The 18,794-nt window shown below is 45.6% G+C and overlaps 1 protein-coding gene across 1 annotated transcript in view; it reads left to right on the top strand.

The window, feature by feature from the left end:
* Window positions 1-18,497, top strand: part of ankrd27 (ankyrin repeat domain 27 (VPS9 domain)) — a gene marked incomplete at its 3' end in the record, with an annotated part of 59,414 nt that extends 40,917 nt beyond the window's left edge. The window contains 20 exon segments of the mRNA XM_053319401.1: window positions 941-1,073; window positions 1,944-2,036; window positions 2,526-2,647; window positions 3,301-3,383; window positions 3,737-3,852; window positions 5,821-5,913; window positions 6,852-7,049; window positions 9,752-9,811; window positions 10,447-10,563; window positions 10,822-10,866; window positions 10,976-11,095; window positions 12,230-12,424; window positions 14,593-14,652; window positions 14,654-14,713; window positions 15,596-15,615; window positions 15,617-15,758; window positions 16,111-16,204; window positions 17,234-17,312; window positions 17,403-17,466; window positions 18,084-18,497. Of these exon segments, the coding sequence (XP_053175376.1) occupies window positions 941-1,073; window positions 1,944-2,036; window positions 2,526-2,647; window positions 3,301-3,383; window positions 3,737-3,852; window positions 5,821-5,913; window positions 6,852-7,049; window positions 9,752-9,811; window positions 10,447-10,563; window positions 10,822-10,866; window positions 10,976-11,095; window positions 12,230-12,424; window positions 14,593-14,652; window positions 14,654-14,713; window positions 15,596-15,615; window positions 15,617-15,758; window positions 16,111-16,204; window positions 17,234-17,312; window positions 17,403-17,466; window positions 18,084-18,497 (2,308 nt within the window).
* Between the last annotated feature and the right edge of the window lie 297 nt (window positions 18,498-18,794).

Genomic DNA, 18,794 nt, shown 5'->3' with positions numbered 1-18,794 from the left:
ATACTAATCTTTGTAGTATTCAGGTTTTGCATTTAGTAAACAAGAAACATCCTGCATCATAGTTCACTGGCAGGAAGTGATGCAGCGTGTGTGCTGTGCAGAGGAAATCTCACCTTGACCTCAGACTAACGCCTCCAGTTCAAACTAAAATAAGGAGACATCAGAAACTCAGCGGCTAGCGTCATGAAACACGGAGCAAATATTTCTTTATATGAGTCAGTGTTGATGCTCTAATTCTGTTCTGACATTTTCATCTATCCATCTATATTATATTCTTAAATTAATAATATAAATTAGGGCTGTCTAACGATTAATTTAGATTAATCGCAGAATTTCCATAGTTAATCGCGTTTTGAATTGCATGTTTAAAATCCTGTTATTTTACATTTGAAGGCAGTTTTAAGCCCATAATGTAAAGCATTTCTTACCAGAGTGTCTTAACTGGGAATCAATCACGGCTCTGCTGCGACTCCCACACTCCAAAATGGTCCTTTGGTGGAGCTGAGGCTGGCTTGGCTGCACCTGGGTGTTTAGCGTGGAGGTGCTAACTCAAACTCCACGTACTCCGGTGGTAGTTAAACTCCGTTTGACACAGGTTGCATTTTACTTTTGACTTGTCAACTGAAGCGTCTGGAAGTGTTTTAAAGTTAAACAAGCCGTTCAAAAGTCCAGTAGCTCTCTTACTTTCCATCAGCGCGGTAGGTTTACTGCAGGAGGCCACTTCAAAGCATAGCGCTACAGCTAGAGGAGCCGTCTACGGGGGAGTAGAAGGGACAAAAAGGCTTGCAACATTAAAATGCGATTGAAAAAAATTAACGCGTTATGGATTGCATTAATCTAATCGCGATTAACACGTTAACGCTGACAGCCCTAATATATATACATACCTGTCTGTTCCCTCTCTCCTAATTTAAAGGTTTATTTTGTTGTTTTTCATCAGGATGGCAAACCTGAGCTACATCAGGAACTTCTGCTTCAGTCACTCCAGCAAAGACGAGCTCAGCTACTGTCTGAGCACCTTCGAAGCTGCTGTGGAGTATATTAACCTGGGGAGGCTGCAGGACACACACTCCGTGGGTCTTACACACACACACACACACACACGCACTTACCTGTACTATGATGCATTTGCTCTTTTAAAAGAACAAGTCCGTGTAAAGTAAGAATAAATATGTGTTCTGAGTTTGACATACTACAGAAAAGTGTGTTATTAACCACCCTGCCAAATTTGAACGATTAAAAAAAATCGCCAAATATATGAAATTAGGCTTCAAAGTTGTGTAAAAATCAGCCTCTTTCTCTGCTCCCAAACGCTGAAGCCCCGCCCCCTACCAAGTGTCACCTGTCAATCAAAGTCACCACCTCTACCTGAAACATGGACGCTAGGTCTGAGAGCTTTCTGCGGCTAGCTCGGCGGCTAACTCGGCTGCTAGCTCGGTGGCTAGCTCGGCGGCTACCTCAGCTGCTAACTCGGTGGCTAACTCAGCTAACTGGCTAACTGTAGACTGTAGTAGTAGTAGTCTGTGCTGAATGTATTTCTACCTCTACAGCAGCAGGGGCGGGTTTATGCTAATCACTAAATCCTGAACACAGAAATGTTGAAACACAGTTTGTGAAGCCTAGCTCCACAATTTAAATCTAAATGGTTGAAATGCTTTTTACACCTTTTTTAGAAATACATTTATGACCTATTTAATGTGTTTAGAAGAAAATGTCTGAATTCACTTTACACGGTCTTTAATATTAATAGTCAGTAGGCTACAGCGTCTGTTCAGGTTGTAATGCATCATTATTACATTTTCCTGTCATGGAAGATAGTTATATTGTGCATTATAAAGAAACATGCCAACATAAAGTTAGTCGAGGTGTTTAATCTCTTCAGCTTTCAGAGTGTTTGATGGTATTAACCCTAACCCTGTGTTCTTGTTATTTTGTCCCGTCAGAGTTCAGGTGAGCTGAACGACCGAGCGTTGTTCAAAGAGAGGATGAGTCTGCTTTCTCAGAGCGCCGCCACGCCGATCCACTGTCTGTTTGAGGTGAGCTGCAGGAGACTGAAGCATCACTCTGCAGGAGACTGAAGCATGACTCTGCAGTACAATGCATCCACTAGACACTGACATGATAGGTTTAGGGTTAGAATCAAGATCAAGAAACAGATTTATTAATTGTAGTTTTCTTAGATTTTCAGCCCTGAGTAGTGTCTGCAGGCTTCATCCCAGGTTTGCATGCAGAGCAAAATATACTCTATAAATCCAGTTCATATGATTTAGCTACTTACATAATCAATCCCCAATTAGGAGATGAGTAATTAAAGCTGTTTTACATTTTATGAGGAAAAAAAAAAAAGACTTTCGGGTTACGATACAGAGGATTAGAAGGTGGAAAATGTGTTTAAAACAGGTGTGTGTGTGTGTGTGTGTGTGTGTGTGTGTGTGTGTGTGTGTGTGTGTGTGTGTGTGTGTGTGTGTGTGTGTGTGTGTGTGTGTGTGTGTGTGTGTGTGTGTGTGTGTGTGTGTGTTATACAGCACATAGCAAACGGGAACGAGGCGGAGGTGGAGCGTCTGCTGAGCGAAGGAGAAAGTGACGAAGACGTTCGGATGTGTCACCCGCTCTGCTCCTGTGATCTGTGTGATCTCCAGCTGTCTGGGTCAGCACACACACACACACACACACGCACACACACACATATACACACACACACACACACACATACACACACACACACACACACACACACACATATACACACATAGAAACACAACACACTGATGAAGCTGCTTCATCACGTCTTTGTCTTTTTATCATGAAACTTTCTGACTTCTATTTTCTTTTCTACTCGACATCATTTCCCCTTTTTCTCCTTTTTTCTGTTGCATCAGAGCGGCGAATCAGGAACATGAAACTTTTTTTTTGCACTTTCACTTCCCGCTAGAACAAACAAAAGACTACACCCTCCCCTCCCCTCCCCAAAAAAGGAGGAATTCGATACTATACAGACTGTAAATGTGTCAGATATCACTTGATATGAATAACTCACACTGTTACCATAGTAACTATAATCTGCTGATCAGAGACTTTTTAAATGACTGTGAACTGGAGGAAAAAACTATGAACTCATCCTTTAACTGTTAAGAATCATCATTTCTTCTTCATGTATTCCCCTGAGCTCTCCTTCCTGTAACTGACACCACCTGTGATGTTTCCTCTTTTGAGATTCAGCAGGTGTCTCTGTCTATTTAATTTACCTGCTGAGCCGTGATTTACTGCTTGTGTGTGTGTGTGTTTGACTTCCTGTTTCAGACGGCTGAACGACCCCTCCATCGTCACACCGTTCTCCAGAGACGACCGAGGTTACACGCCGCTGCACGTCGCCGCCGTCTGTGGTGAGCAGCTGCTAACACGAGCTAATTTAGATAATGAGGAGCCCTGATTATACATGTAGCGACCAGGTGGGGGAGCTCCAGTCCTCTGAAATGAAGCCAACGCGGAAGTAACTTAGAGCTGCATTCTATCAAAAGGCCACCAGGGGGCGACCGTCTCTATACAAGTCAATGGAGAATTCACCAACTTCTCACTTGATTTCTAACCTCAGTAAACGTTTTCAAAATGTGTTTATGGTCTCAATCGCTAGTTTAAAGCCTTCTTCAATGCAGTATGATGTTCATTTGGGACATTTTGGCCTCCCTGATTTTATATGTGAAGATAAAGCATGTGTGTGTGTGTGTTCGTGTTCCAGGTCAGGCCCAGCTGATCGACCTGCTGGTGTGTAAAGGAGCACCGGTCAACGCCACAGACTACCACGCTCTCACTCCGCTGCACCTGGCCTGTCAGAAGGGCTACCAGGGAGTCACGGTGAGGAACTACACACACACACACACACACACACACACACACACACACACACACACACACACACACACACACATACACTACACACACACACACACACGATATCTTAAAGTATCTTATCGTATGTTATCATATCGTATCTTACCTTTCATCTTATCGTGTAATATCTTATTGTATCTATACAATATCTATCGTATCGTATTTTATCGTATCTTATATTATCGTATCTTATGTTATCGTATCTTATCTTATATTATCGTATCTTATCGTATCTTATCTTATATTATCGTATCTTATCTTATATTATCGTATTGTATATTATCGTATCTTATCGTATCTTATATTATCGTATATTATCGTATCTTATCATATTTTATCGTATCTTATCGTATCTTATATTATCGTATCGTATATTATCGTATCTTATGTTATCGTATCTTATATTATCGTATCTTATCGTATCTTATCTTATTGTATATTATCGTATCTTATCGTATCTTATATTATCGTATCTTATCGTATCTTATATTATCGTATCTTATCGTATCTTATTGTATCTTATCGTATCTTATATTATCGTATCTTATATTATCGTATCTTATTGTATCTTATATTATCTTATCGTATCTTACATTATCGTATCTTATATTATCGTATCTTATATTATCGTATATTATCGTATCTTATATTATATTATCGTATATTATCGTATCTTATATTATCGTATCTTATATTATCGTATCTTATCGTATCTTATCGTATCTTATCTTATCGTATCTTATCGTATCTTATATTATCGTATCTTATATTATCGTATCTTATTGTATCTTATATTATCTTATCGTATCTTACATTATCGTATCTTATATTATCGTATCTTATATTATCGTATCTTATCGTATCTTATATTATCGTATCTTATATTATCGTATCTTATATTATCGTATCTTATGTTATCATATTTTATATTATCGTATCTTATATTATCGTATCTTATGTTATCATATTTTATATTATCGTATCTTATATTATCGTATCGTATATTATCTTATCGTATCTTATATTATCGTATCTTATATTATCGTATCTTATCGTATCTTATATTATCGTATCTTATGTTATCGTATCTTATATTATCGTATCGTATATTATCGTATCGTATTTTATCGTATCTTATTGTATCGTATTTTATCGTATCTTATATTATCTTAACGTATCTTATATTATCCTATCTTATCGTATATTATCGTATCTTATCTTATCGTATCTTATGTTATCGTGTCTTATATATTATCGTATCTTATGTTATCGTATCTTATATTATTGTATCTTATCGTGTATTATATTATCGTATATTATCATATCTTATGTTATCGTATCTTATATTATCTTATCTTATTGTATATTATTTTATATTATCGTATCTTATCGTATCTTATCTTATTTTATATTATCGTATCTTATCGTATCGTATATTATCGTATCTTATATTATCGTGTCTTATCGTATCTTATATTATCGTGTCTTATCGTATCTTATATTATCGTATCTTATGTTATCTTATCTTATATTATCGTATCTTATCGTATCTTATATTATCGTATCTTATGTTATCTTATCTTATCGTATCTTATATTATCGTATTTTATATTATCGTATCTTATATTATCGTATATTATGGTATCTTGTCTTATGTTATCGTATCTTATATTATCGTATATTATGGTATCTTGTCTTATATTATCGTATCTTATCGTATCATATCTTATCATATCTTATCTCATATTATCGTATCTTATATTATCGTATATTATCGTATCGTATCTTATGTTATTGCATCACATCTTATTTTATCGTATCTTATCTTTATTTAATCGTAACGTATTGCATCAACACTATAATATTATAACTTTACGCTATCGTGAGTAAAACCTGCATATTAATGTATTTAGTGTGTTTCCTGTCGTCTAGCTGCTGCTGCTTCACTACAAAGCAAACACAGACGCTCAGGACAACAACGGCAACACTCCTCTGCACCTGGCCTGCATGTACGGACACGAGGACGTAAGTTAAACTCTCACTCTCACTTTTATTATCAATCCTCCTTTCCTTTCCTACCTTCCTTCATCCATCCATCCATCCTTCCTTCCTTCCTTCCTTCAGAGGAAACCAGCTCAGCCACAGTGTCATCAGAGGAAGGGAGGGAGGGAGGGAGGAAGGAAGGAAGGAAGGAAAGAAGGAAGGTAATGGGTAGGAAAGAGAAAAGGGAGAGAGAAGGAGGGAGGGAGGAAGGAAAAGAGGAAGGGAGGAAAAGAGGAAGGGAGGAAAGGGAGGAAGGAAAGAAGGACAGGAAAGAAGGAAGGTAATGGGTAGGAAAGAAGGAGGGAGGGAGGAAGGACGGAACAGAGGAAGGAAGGAAGGACAGAAGGAAGGGAGGAAAGAAGGGAGGGAGGGAGGGAGGGAGGGAGGGAGGAAGGAAAAGAGGAAAGGAAGGAAGGAAAGAAGGACAGAGGAAAGAAGGAAGGTAATGGGTAGGAAATAGAAGAAGGAGAGAGAAGGAGGGAGGGAGGGAGGAAGGAAGGAACAGAGGAAGGAAGGGAGGAAGGGAGGAAAGAAGGAAGGAAAGAAGGAAAAGAGGAAGGCAGGAAAGGAAGGAAGGAAAGAAGGACAGTGGAAAGAAGGAAGGTAATGAGTAGGAAAGAAAGAGAGAAGGAGGGAGGAAGGAAGGAAGGACAGAAGGAATGAAGGAAAGAATGAAGGGAGGGAGGGAGGAAGGAAGGACAGAGGAAAGAAGGAAGGTAATGGGTAGAAAAGAAAGAGAGAAGGAGAGAGGGGGGAAGGAAGGACAGAAGGAAGGGAGGAAAGATAGAAGGAAAGATGGAAGGAAGGAAGGAAGGAAGGAAGGAAGGAAGGAAGGAAGGAACAGTCAAAACAGACGGGGTCAATGTGACCCGTGAGGCCGACAGGAAGTGTAACCTGATGATGTCCTGTTTGTGTCTCAGTGTGTGAAAGCTCTGGTTTACTACGACCTGCAAACGTGCCGCCTGGACCTGCAGAACGATAAAGGCGACACGGCGCTGCACATGGCGGCTCGCTGGGGCTACGAGGGAATCATCCAGGTGCTGCTGGAGAACGGAGCCAACACCGCCATCATCAACAAGAACAAAGACTCCGCCCTGCAGTGTGCTCTCAACTCCAAGGTGAGAGAGGAGGAAACACTAAATACTCACACAGGGAAGGAAAGGAGGGAGGGAGGAAGGAGGGAAAAGAGGGAAGGAGGAAGGAAGAAAGAAGGAAAGGAGGGAGGAGGAAGGAAGGAGGGAAAGAGGGAAGGAAGGAAAGGTGGAAGGGAGGAAGAAAGAAGGAAAGAAAGGAGGGAGGGAAAGAGGGAAGGAAGGAAAGGATGGAGGACGGAGCCAACACCGCCATCAACAACAAGAACAAAGACTCCGCTCTGCAGTGTGCACTCAACTCCAAGGTGAGAGAGGAGGAAACACTAAATACTCAGACATGTTGTCAAGGAGGAAAGGAAAGGAGGCAGGGAGGAAGGAAGGAAAGAAAGGAGGAAGGAAGGAAAGAAAGGAGGGACGAAGGAAAGAAGAAGGGGGGGGGGGAGGAAGGATGAATGGATGGGAGGAGGCAAGGAGGAAGGATGGAAAGGAAAGGACGAAGGAAGGAAGAAAAGGAGGGAAGGAAGGAAAGGAGGGAGGAAGGAAGAAAGAAGGAAAGGAGAGAGGAGGGAGGAAGAAAAGGAGGAAGGAAGGAAAGGAGGGAGGAAGGAGGGAAAGAGGGAAGGAAGGAAAGGAGGGAGGGGGAAGGAAGGAAGGAAAGGAGGGGGGGTGGGAGGGAGGGAAAGAGGGAAGGAAGGAAGGAAGGAAGGAAGGAGGGGAGGAAGGAAGAAGGAAGAAAAGGAGGGAGGAAGGAAAGGAGGGAGGAAGGAGGGAAAGAGGGAAGCAAGGAAAGGAGGGAGGGAGAAGGAAGGAAAGGAGGGAGAAAGGAAAAGAGGAAGGGAAGAAAGAAGGCAGGGAGGAAGGAAAGGAAGGAAGGAAGGAAGGAAGGATATTTTGGGATATTTACAATAAAGGGTTAAAAGAAAGAAAAAGAAGTCTTAGCTCTGAGCTGACATAGTTTTCATGTTTCAGAGCTCTGTAGTTAATCTGATCAGCTGATCTAATGGGGCGGGGGGGGGGGTTTATTTGGGTCACCGTGGGAACGGAGTGGACTGATCCTCTAACGCAGGATTCATACAGTACTGTCTCAAAATGTGACGCATGTTTCAAATTTTAATCTAGGTCCTCTCTCGGTGTGAACGTTACATTTAATATAAGAAAAAAGAGAAAAGTGAGATTATTAAAAGGAAAGTTTAAAAAAAGAAAGATTAAGATTTTGTGTGTGTGTGTGTGTGTGTGTGTGTGTGTGTGTGTGTGTATGTGTGTGTGTGTGTGTGTGTGTGTGTATGTGTGTGTGTGTGTGTGTGTCTGTGTGTGTGTGTGTGTGTGTGTGTGTCTGTGTGTGTGTCTGTCTGTGTGTGTGTGTGTGTGTGTGTGTGTGTGTGTGTGTGTGTGTGTGTGTATGTGTGTGTGTGTGTGTGTGTCTGTGTGTGTGTGTGTGTGTGTGTGTGTCTGTCTGTCTGTCTGTCTGTCTGTCTGTCTGTCTGTCTGTCTGTGTGTGTGTGTGTGTGTGTCTGTGTGTGTGTCTGTGTGTGTATGTGTGTGTGTGTCTGTGTGTCTGTCTGTCTGTCTGTGTGTGTGTGTGTCTGTCTGTCTGTCTGTCTGTCTGTCTGTCTGTCTGTCTGTCTGTCTGTCTGTGTGTGTGTGTGTGTGTGTGTGTCTGTGTGTGTGTCTGTGTGTGTATGTGTGTGTGTGTGTGTCTGTCTGTCTGTCTGTCTGTGTGTGTGTGTGTGTGTGTGTGTGTGTGTGTGTGTGTGTGTGTGTGTGTGTGTCTGTGTGTGTGTCTGTGTGTGTGTGTCTTTGTGTGTGTGTGTGTGTGTGTGTGTCTGTCTGTCTGTCTGTCTGTGTGTCTGTGTGTGTGTGTGTCTGTCTGTCTGTGTGTGTGTGTGTGTGTGTCTGTCTGTCTGTCTCTGTGTGTCTTTGGTCTTTGTGTGTCTGTGTGTGTGTGTGTGTCTGTGTGTGCGTCTGTGTGTGTGTGTCTGTGTGTGTGTCTGTCTGTCTGTCTGTGTGTGTGTCTGTGTGTCTGTCTCTCTGTGTGTATGTGTGTGTGTGTGTGTCTGTCTTTGTCTGTGTGTATGTGTGTGTGTGTGTGTCTGTGTCTCTGTGTGTGTCTGTCTGTCTGTCTGTGTGTGCGTCTGTGTGTGTGCGTCTGTGTGTGTGTCTGTCTGTCTGTCTGTCTGTCTGTCTGTCTGTCTGTCTGTGTGTGTGTGTGTGTGTGTGTGTGTGTGTGTGTGTGTGTGTGTGTGTGTGTGTGTGTGTCTTTGGCTACTTTTGGGGACAAATTTCAGACTTATTAGAAACCAGTTCATGGCAGTCGGCTTCTGCAATTAGGGACAGAAGACGTTTCCCTGATTGAGCAAAAGTAGATTTTTGGGTCAGTGGTTAGTGTAGAAAGTGTGCTTCAGCCTCACCTGTCGAACAGTGACATCATATCCTGTTTTATTTTGGTGATTTTATGAGTCTTCCTTTTTCCATTTATGGTCACTAACACTCTGCTTCCTATCTCTGAGTTTAAAGAGATATTCTACCAGGTTATAATCTCCTTAGAGTTATAATTTGGAAAGCAGTAGGTCTCATCACGAGGAAGTACCTGGGACTGGATTTAAAGTGATTAAAATTTAAATGAATTATCTATTTTAAATATTAATTCTTAGTGTGTGTATCTCCATAACTTCCTGTGCTTGTGTAAATCATATCTGCGGTGCGTTCAAGTGTCTTCTGGTTTCTTTTAGATCCTCATGTTGTTGCAGTCGACTCAGAACGGCCGACAGAGAAGAGGCAGCGGAGTCGACGTGAGTCTGATCTCATGTTTTTATCACAGAAACCTACGACAGGGGTCATAGGTCACAGAGACCTACGACAGGGGTCAAAGGTCACAGAGACCTACGACAGGGGTCAAAGGTCACAGAGACCTACGACAGGGGTCAAAGGTCACAGACACTACAGCAGATATGCAAAGATGATCAACAACATAACATTTAGAATTAAATGTTATCCTCCTCCTTCCTTCCTCCTCCTCCTCCTCCTGCTCCTCCTCCTTCTTCCTCCTCCTTCCTCCTCCCTCCTCCTCCTCTTCTTCCTCCTCCTTCCTCCTCCTCCTCCTTCTTCTTCCTTCTTCCTCCTCCTTCCTTCTCCTTCCTCCTCCCCTCCATCCTCCTTCTTCTCCTCCTCGTCCTCCTCTTCCTCCTTCCTCCTCCTCCTCTTCCTCCTTCCTCCTCCTCCTCCTCCTCCTTCCGCCTCCTTCCTCCTCCCTCTGTCTTCCTTCCTCCTCCTTCCTTCTCCTTCCTCCTCCTTCTTCCTCCTCCTCTACCTCCTCCTCCTTCCTCTTCTTCCTCTTCCTCTTCCTCCTTCTTCCTCTTCCTCCTCCTCCTCCTCCTCCTCCTCCTCTTATTCCTCCTCTTCCTCCCCCTCCTCCTCTTCCTCTCAGTCTCCCAGTCGCTCCCCTCAGGCTTCAGACTGCAGCAGCCGTCGCTCCTCCGTCTCCAGCACTTCCTCTCTGAGCTCCGAGGCCAAACCGGAGGCAGAGCGGGTTCGACACAGAGAGGTAACTGACTGACAACGAGCTGATACAGTACAGGAAATACTTTTCAAAATAAAAGTAGTAGTATTAATAGTACAAGTATAGCAGTGTATAAAAACCAGTAGTCCTGAGCTCCTTATGTGATATGCCCCTCCGATCTTCTGTGGTTTTAATGCTGCTGATGTATGTAATTAAACTGCAGAAGAAGAAGCTTTAGTAGCAGTAGGCTGTTGCTGCTGTTTCCATGGCGACTGACGCTGTCCCTGTTTGTGTGATTGACAGGTGGAGAAGCTGCTGCGAGCTGTGGCAGACGGTGACGTGGAGATGGTGAGAACAAACATTTCATCTATCTGAACATCTTAAAAAGGAGGAGAAAGTGAACTCATTAATCAGAGCTGTGTGTGTGTGTGTGTGTGTGTGTGTGTTGTTTCTTCAGGTGCGTTACCTGTTGGAGTGGATGGATGAGGATGAGGAGGATGATGAAGGAGATATCCGGTCCGAGGCTCTGCTCTGCCATCCGCTGTGTCAGTGTCCCAACTGTGCTCCCACTCAGAAGGTACCGTAAAGTCTCTAATAGAGGTCCGGAAGAAGGTACCGTAAAGTCTCTAATAGAGGTCCAGAAGGTACCGTAAAGTCTCTAATAGAGGCCCATAAGGTACCGTAAAGTCTCTAATAGAGGCCCATAAGGTACCGTAAAGTCTCTAATAGAGGCTCAGAAGGTACCGTATAGTCTCTAATAGAGGCTCAGAAGGTACCGTAAAGTCTCTAATAGAGGCCCAGACCAGAAGGTACCATAAAGTCTCTAATAGAGGCCCAGACCAGAAGGTACCGTAAAGTCTCTAATAGAGGCCCAGAAGATACTGTAAAGTCTCTAATAGAGGCCCAGAAGGTACGTTAAGTCTCTAATAGAGGCCCATAAGGTACCGTAAAGTCTCTAATAGAGGCCCATAAGGTACCGTAAAGTCTCTAATAGAGGCTGAGAAGGTACCGTATAGTCTCTAATAGAGGCCCAGACCAGAAGGTACTGTAAAGTCTCTAATGGAGGCCCAGACCAGAAGGTACCGTAAAGTCTCTAATAGAGGCCCAGAAGATACCGTAAAGTCTCAAATAGAGGCCAAGAGGGTACTGTAAAGTCTCTAATAGAGGTCCATAAGGTACTGTAAAGTCTCTAATAGAGGCCCAGAAGGTACCGTAAAGTCTCTAATAGAGGTCCAGAAGGTACCGTAAAGTCTCTAATAGAGGCCCATAAGGTACCGTAAAGTCTCTAATAGAGGCTCAGAAGATACCGTATAGTCTCTAATAAAGGCTCAGAAGGTACCGTAAAGTCTCTAATAGAGGCCCAGACCAGAAGGTACCGTAAAGTCTCTAATAGAGGCCCAGAAGATACCGTAAAGTCTCAAATAGAGGCCAAGAGGGTACTGTAAAGTCTCTAATAGAGGTCCATAAGGTACTGTAAAGTCTCTAATAGAGACCCAGAAGGTACGTTAAGTCTCTAATAGAGTCCCAGAAGGTACCGTAAAGTCTCTAATAGAGGTCCAGAAGGTATCGTAAAGTCTCTAATAGAGGCTCAGAAGGTACCGTAAAGTCTCTAATAGAGGCCACTTTTACAGCTCTAAGGTAAAAAAGGTTGCTCTCTCTCTCTCTCTGACTCTCTCTCTCCTCTTTGTCTCCTCCTCTTTGTCTCCTCCAGCTGTCCGTCCTTCAGGCCGGAGCTCTCGGCGTGAACAGCTGTAACTCTGAAGGTTTCTCTCCGCTCCACGTGGCCGCGCTGCACGGACACTCGGCGCTGGTCGCCCTGCTGATCCGCCACGGAGCCAACGTCAACGCCCGCACCAACCAGAACGCCACGCCGCTTCACCTGGCCTGCCAGAACAGCCACATACAGGTGAGAGGAGCAGAACAGGAAGTGAGAGGAGCAGAACAGGAAGTGAGAGGAGCAGAACAGGAATTGAGAGGAGTAGAACAGGAAGTGAGAGGAGCAGAGCAGGAAGTGAAAGGAGCAGAGCAGGAAGTCAGGACGGAAGAGTTCAACGTTGATACCAGACAGAATCAAATATCAATATATATCCTTCCTTCCTCCCTCCTTTCCTTCTCTCTTTCTTTCCTCTCCCCGACCTTCCTCCCTTCCTTCTTTCCTCTGTCCTTCTTTCCTTCCTTCCTTCTACCTCCCTTCCTTCTTTCCTTTCCTCCCTTCATTCCTCCCTCCTTTCCTTCTCTCTTTCTTTCCTCCCCCCTACCTTCCTCCCCTCCTTCTTCCCTCTGTCTTTCTTTCCTTCCTTCCTCCTACCTCCCTTCCTTCTTTCCTTCTTCCTCCTTCTTCCTCCTCCTCCTCCTTCTTCCTCCTTCTCCTCCTCCTCCTTCCTCCTCTTTCCTCCTCCTTCTTCCTCCTTCTTCCTCCTCCTCCTTCCTCCTTCCTTCTCCTTCTTCCTCCTCCTTCTGCCTCCTCCTTCCTCCTCCTTCCTCCTCTTCCCTCCTCCTTCTTCCTCCTTCTTCCTCCTCCTCCTCCTTCTTCCTCCTTCCTTCTCCTCCCTCCTCCTCCTTCCTTCTCCTTCCTCCTCATCCTTCTTCCTCCTCCTTCTTCCTCTTTCTTCCTCCTCCTCCTCCTTCTCCCCCTCCTCCTCCTTCTTCCTCCTTCTCCTCCTCTTCCTTCTTCCTCCTTCTTCCTCCTTCATCCTTCTTCCTCCTCCTTCTTCCTCCTTCTTCCTCCTCCTCCTCCTTCTTCCTCCTTCCTTCTCCTTCCTCCTCCTTCTTCCTCTTTCTCCTCCTTCCTCCTCCTCCTTCCTCCTCCTTCCTCCTTCCTCCTCCTTCTCCCCTCCTCCTTCGTCCTCTTTTCCTCCTCCTTCTTCCTCCTGTCTTCCTCCTCCTCCTTCTTCCTCCTTCCTTCTCCTTCTTCCTCCTCCTCCTTCTTCCTCCTTCCTTCTCCTTCCTCCTCCTTCTTCCTCCTTCCTCCTCCTTCCTTCTCCTTCCTCCTCCTTCTTCCTCTTCCTCCTTCTCCTCCTCCTCCTTCTTCTTCCTCCTTCCTCTCCTTCTCCTCCTCCTCCTTCTTCCTACTTCTCCCTCCTCCTCCTCCTTCTTCTCCTTCTACTCCTCCTCCTTCTTCCTCCTTCTTCTTCCTCCTCCTTCTTCCTCCTCCTCCTTCCTTCTCCTTCTTGCTCCTCCTTCCTCCTCCTCCTTCCTCCTCCTTCCTCCTTCCTCCTCCTTCCACCTCCTTCCTCCTCCTTCTTCCTCCTCCCTCCTCCCCCTCCTTCCTCCTCTCCTTCCTCCTTCTTCCTCCTCCTCCTTCCTCCTCCTTCTCCCTCCTCCTTCTTCCTCCTTCTTCTTCCTCCTCCTTCTTCCTCCTTCCTTCTCCTCCTTCCTTCTCCTTCCTCCTCCTCCTCCTTCTTCCTCCTCCTTCTTCCTCCTCCTTCCTCCTTCCTCCTCCTTCTTCCTCCTTCCTCCTCCTTCCTCCTTCCTCCTTCCCTCCTCCTTCTTCCTCCTTCCTCCTCCTTCTCCTCCTCACCTCCTTCTTCCTCCTTCTACTCCTCCTCCTTCCTCCTCCTTCTTCCTCCTTCTTCCTCCTTCTCCTCCTTCTTCCTCTTTCCTCCTTCTCCTCCTCCTTCCTTCCTTCCATCTGTCCTTCCTCCCTCCCTCCTTCTCTCCCTCCTCCTTCTCTCCTTCCTCCTCCTCTCTCCTCCTTCCTTCCTTCCATTTGTCCTTCCTCCCTCCCTTCCTTCTCTCCTTCTTCCTCGTCCTCCTCCTTCCTCTTTCTCCTCCTCCTTCTTCCTCCTCCTCCTCCTTTCTCCTCCTTCTCCTTCTCCTCCTCCTTCCTCTCTTATATTATTGTGTCATGTTCAGTGATGACTATAAAGAGATTTGATGATTTATGAAGCTCAGTGGCGACACCTGGTGGCAGAAAGTCAGCATTGCAGGTGGAAAAGATTTTAAAATGTTAAAACACCTCTAAAAAATGCTTTCCATGTGGATTTGCTGTCATCTAATTATCTTAAGTGTGTGTGTGTGTGTGTGTGTGTGTGTGTGTGTGTGTGTGTGTGTATGTATGTGTGTGGTTTTCAGGTGGTGAGGTTTCTGCTGGAGTGCAACGCAAAACTCAATAAGAAGGATCACTACGGCAACCACACCTCTGATACACGCCTGTCTCCGTGGAAACCTGGAGACGGCCACCACTCTGCTACAGGTAAACACAGATACACACATGCACACACACACAGATTGGGATATACATACACATGTGTGTGCACACACACACACAGATACCACACATAATATACACAGATATACACACAGATACACACACACACTGATACAGACCACACACACACAGATTTATATACACGCACACACAGAGAGAGACAGGAAGTAGTTTTCTATAAGTATATTCATAACAAAATCATGACTGTGTGTGGTGTGTGTGTGTGTGTGTGTGTGTGTGTGTGTCTCTCTCTCTGTGTGTGTCTGTGTGTGTGTGTGTGTGTGTTGTGTCTCTCTCTCTGTGTGTGTGTCTCTCTCTGTGTGTGTGTGTGTGTGTGTGTGTGTCTCTGTGTGTGTGTGTGTGTGTGTGTCTCTCTCTGTGTGTGTGTGTGTGTGTGTGTGTGTGTGTGTGTGTGGTGTGTCCTGTGTGTGTGTCTGTGTGTGTGTGCATCTCTGTGTGTGTGTGTGTGTGTGTGGTGTGTGTGTGTGTGTGTGTGTTGTGTGTGTCTCTCTCTCTCTCTCTGTGTGTCGTGTCTCTCTGTGTGTGTCTCTCTGTGTGTCTCTCTGTGTGTGTCTCTGTGTGTCTGTGTGTGTGTCTCTCTCTGTGTGTGTGTGTCTCTCTCTGTGTGTGTGTGTGTGTGTGTGTGTGTGTCTGTGTGTGTATATGCGTGTGTGTGTGTGTGTGTGTGTGTGTCTCTGTGTGTGTATATGTGTGTGTTGTGTGTGTGTGGGTGTGATGTGTGTGTATATCTGTGTGTGTGTGTGTGTCTGTCTCTGTGTGTGTGTGTGGTGTGTGTCTCTGTGTGTGTGTGTGTGTGTCTGTGTGTGTGTGTGTGTGTGTCTCTGTGTGTGGTGTGTGTGTGTGTAGAGTAACGCCCTGGTGAACGTGGGGGAACACGGCGCTTCATGAGGCGGTTCGGGGAGGACAGCAGGGATTGGTGGAGCTGCTGCTGAGGGGCGGAGCTTCACCTGGACTCAGGAACAAGAGGCAGAGAACGCCGCTCGACTGCGCCTACGAGCTGGGAGGAAAGGTACACTCTACAGCAGGGGGGTCAACATGAGGCCCGGGGGTCAACATGAGGACATTCCTTCCTTCCTTCCTTCCTTCCTTCCTTCTGTCCGTCCCTCCTTCCTTCCATCTTTCCTTCCGTCCTTCCTTCCTTCCCTCTTTCCTTCCTTCCTTCCATCCTTCTTCTCCTTGCTTCCTTCCTTTCTTCCCTATTTCCTTCCTTCCTTCTCTCCATCCTTCCTTCCTTCCTTCCTTCCTTCCTTCCTTCCTCCAGTAATAATATATATTTATGAGTGTTTGACTCTTTAATCAGTTTTTTATGATAACAGGAAACTAATGAACTTCCTGTTTCCTGTTTCCTGTTTCCTGTCCAGAACACGGAGATCCTGAGAGCTCTGCAGAAAGCGTCGGGTCTTTCTCCGGACGCTGAACCAATCAAACTCCTCTCTGTTCCCAAAGGAGCTCTGGGTAACAGAACACACACACCTTCTTCCTTCCTCCCTCCTTTCCTTCCTCCCTTCCTTCTTTCCTTTCCTTCCTCCCTCCTCTCTGTTCCCAAAGTCACTATTTAACCTTCCTGTCGTCCTCCCGGGTCAAATTGACCCCGTCTGTTTTGACTGTTCCTTCCTTCATTCCTTCCTCCTACCTTCCTCCCTTCTTTCCTTTCCTTTCCTTCCTTCCTTCCTCCATCCTTTCCTCCCTTCCTTCCTCCATCCTTTCCTCCCTTCCTTCCTCCCTCCTTTCCTACCTTCCTCCCTTCTTTCCCTTCCTCCCTCCTTCTCTCTTTCTTTCCTCCCCCCAACCTTCCTCCCTTCCTTCTTTCCTCTGTCCCTCCTTTCTCCCTTCTTTCTTGCCTTTCCTTCCTCCCTTCTTTCTTTCCTTCCTCCCTTCCTTCCTCCGTCCATCCTTTCCTTCCTCCCTCCTTTCCTTCCTCCCCTCCTTCCTCTTTCCCTTTCTACCTCCCTCCCTCCTTCCTTCTTTCCTCCCTTCCTTTTTTCCTTTCCTCCCTCCCTCCCTTCCTCCATCCTTTCCTCTCTTCCCTCCTACCTTCCTCCCTTCCTTCTTTCCTCTGTCCTTCTTTCCTTCCTTCCTCCTACCTCCCTCCCTTCTTTCCTCCGTCCATCCTTTCCTTCCTCCCTCCTTTCCTTCCTCCCCTCCTTCCTCTTTCCCTTTCTACCTCCCCTCCATCCTTTCCACTCTTCCTTCCTTCATCCTTTTCTCTCTTCCTTCCTCCATCCTTTCCTCCCTCCCTCATTTCCTTCCTTCCTCCCTTCCTTCTTTCCTTTCCTACCTCCCTTCCTCCATCATTTCCTTCCTTCCTCCCTCCCTCCTTTCCTTCCTTCTTCCTCCCTTCCCTCCTCCATCATTTTCTCCTTTCCTCCCTCCCTCCTTTCCTTCCTCCTCTCCTTCCTTCTTCCTCCTTTCCTCCTTTCCTTCCTTCCTTGACTGGAGGACAGCAGGAGGGTTAATGAATTCATGTCTTGTTTTGTGTTTCAGCTCATTCCTTCGTGCAGCGTCTGCGGCTGCAGGATCACGCTAACGGCAGGAGACAGAAACTGGCTCAGTCCATCAGCAGGTAAAGATATAAAATATAATCCATACATCTTCTTATTTTATATTATTAAGTAATTATATTAAAAGTGTTTTCTTTCCTGCTTTGCTTCAGGATTCAGCAGATGAAGAGAGGGTCGTCTGGTCCGGCTCCCAGAACTTCACCAAACATGAACCAGGTGAGTTTCTATCTGATATATAACTATAAGAGTAATGACATACCACATTAAAGTGTGTTGTTAACCACCCTGCCAAATTTGAATGATTAAAAAAATCACCAAATATATGAAATTAGGCTTCAAAGTTGTGTAAAAATCAGCCTCTTTCTCTGCTCCCAAACGCTGAAGCCCCGCCCCCTACCAAGTGTCACCTGTCAATCAAAGTCACCACCTCTACCAGAAACATGGACGCTACGCCTGAGAGCTTTCTGCTGCTAGCTCGGCTGCTAGCTCGGCTGCTAGCTCAGCTACTAGCTCGGCGGCTAACTCAGCTGCTAGCTCGGCGGCTAACTCAGCTGCTAGCTCGGCGGCTAACTCAGCTGCTAGCTCGGCGGCTAACTCAGCTGCTAGCTCTCAGTTAACTGGCTAACTGTAGACTGTAGTAGTAGTAGTGTGTGCTGAATGTATTTATACCTCTACAGCAGCAGGGGCGGGTTTATGCTAATCACTAAATCCTGAACACAGAAATGTTGAAACACAGTTTGTGAAGCCTAGCTCCACAATTCAAATCTAAATGGTTGAAATGCTGTTTACACCTTTTTTAGAAATACATTTATGACCTATTTAATGTGTTTAAGGTGAATCCCGATCGGAGGCGGCTCAGACGAGGGGAGACGGTGGAGGTCTGCAACCCGTCAGGAAGCCTCTCTGCTGGGCCTCGTCTGAGGGAGCGGCCCCTCGGTCGCTGCCACACACTCGACTCTGGAGAACACCCAGCGGAGCGCACACACCTAACCCCCGAACCCTCCGAACCCTCCGAACCCTCCGACCCCTCCGAACTCCCCGACCCCTCCGAACTCCCCGACCCCTCCGAACTCCCCGAACTCGCCCCGAAAGAGAGCGACCAGACGCCTCGAGACACAGACGACGATGACGATGACGAAGACGATGACATCACTAACTGTCTCGCCTCGACTAATCACTCCACTTCTCTCGAGTCGGACCGTCTGAACGGAGAGTTAGAGGAGTCGTCTGAGCTTCACACCCCTCCACTTCCTCTTCCTCTTCCTCTTCCTCTTCCTCTTCCTCTTCCTCTTCCTCACGCTGAAGACGGAGGAGAGTCTTTGTGTCTTCGCCGCCCGGTTGATCTCGACATCCCGATTCAAACAGTCGAGAAAACGCGGGATAACTGCAGCGGTGAAACGGAGACGATGTGAGGAGGAAGGAGGAATGATACAGATTTAGGTTTCCCGCCAAAATAAAACTTAAAGGTGTAAAAAACCAGAAAGCACAGATTGTATATTAGGAAGGATGAGCTGCTCCGACTGATTTCAACTCGATAAGAAAAA

The sequence above is a fragment of the Scomber japonicus genome, chromosome 5, assembly GCF_027409825.1.
Source record: "Scomber japonicus isolate fScoJap1 chromosome 5, fScoJap1.pri, whole genome shotgun sequence".
In the NCBI taxonomy this organism is placed as follows: domain Eukaryota; kingdom Metazoa; phylum Chordata; class Actinopteri; order Scombriformes; family Scombridae; genus Scomber; species Scomber japonicus.
This window is presented reverse-complemented; position numbering and strand designations above follow the sequence as displayed.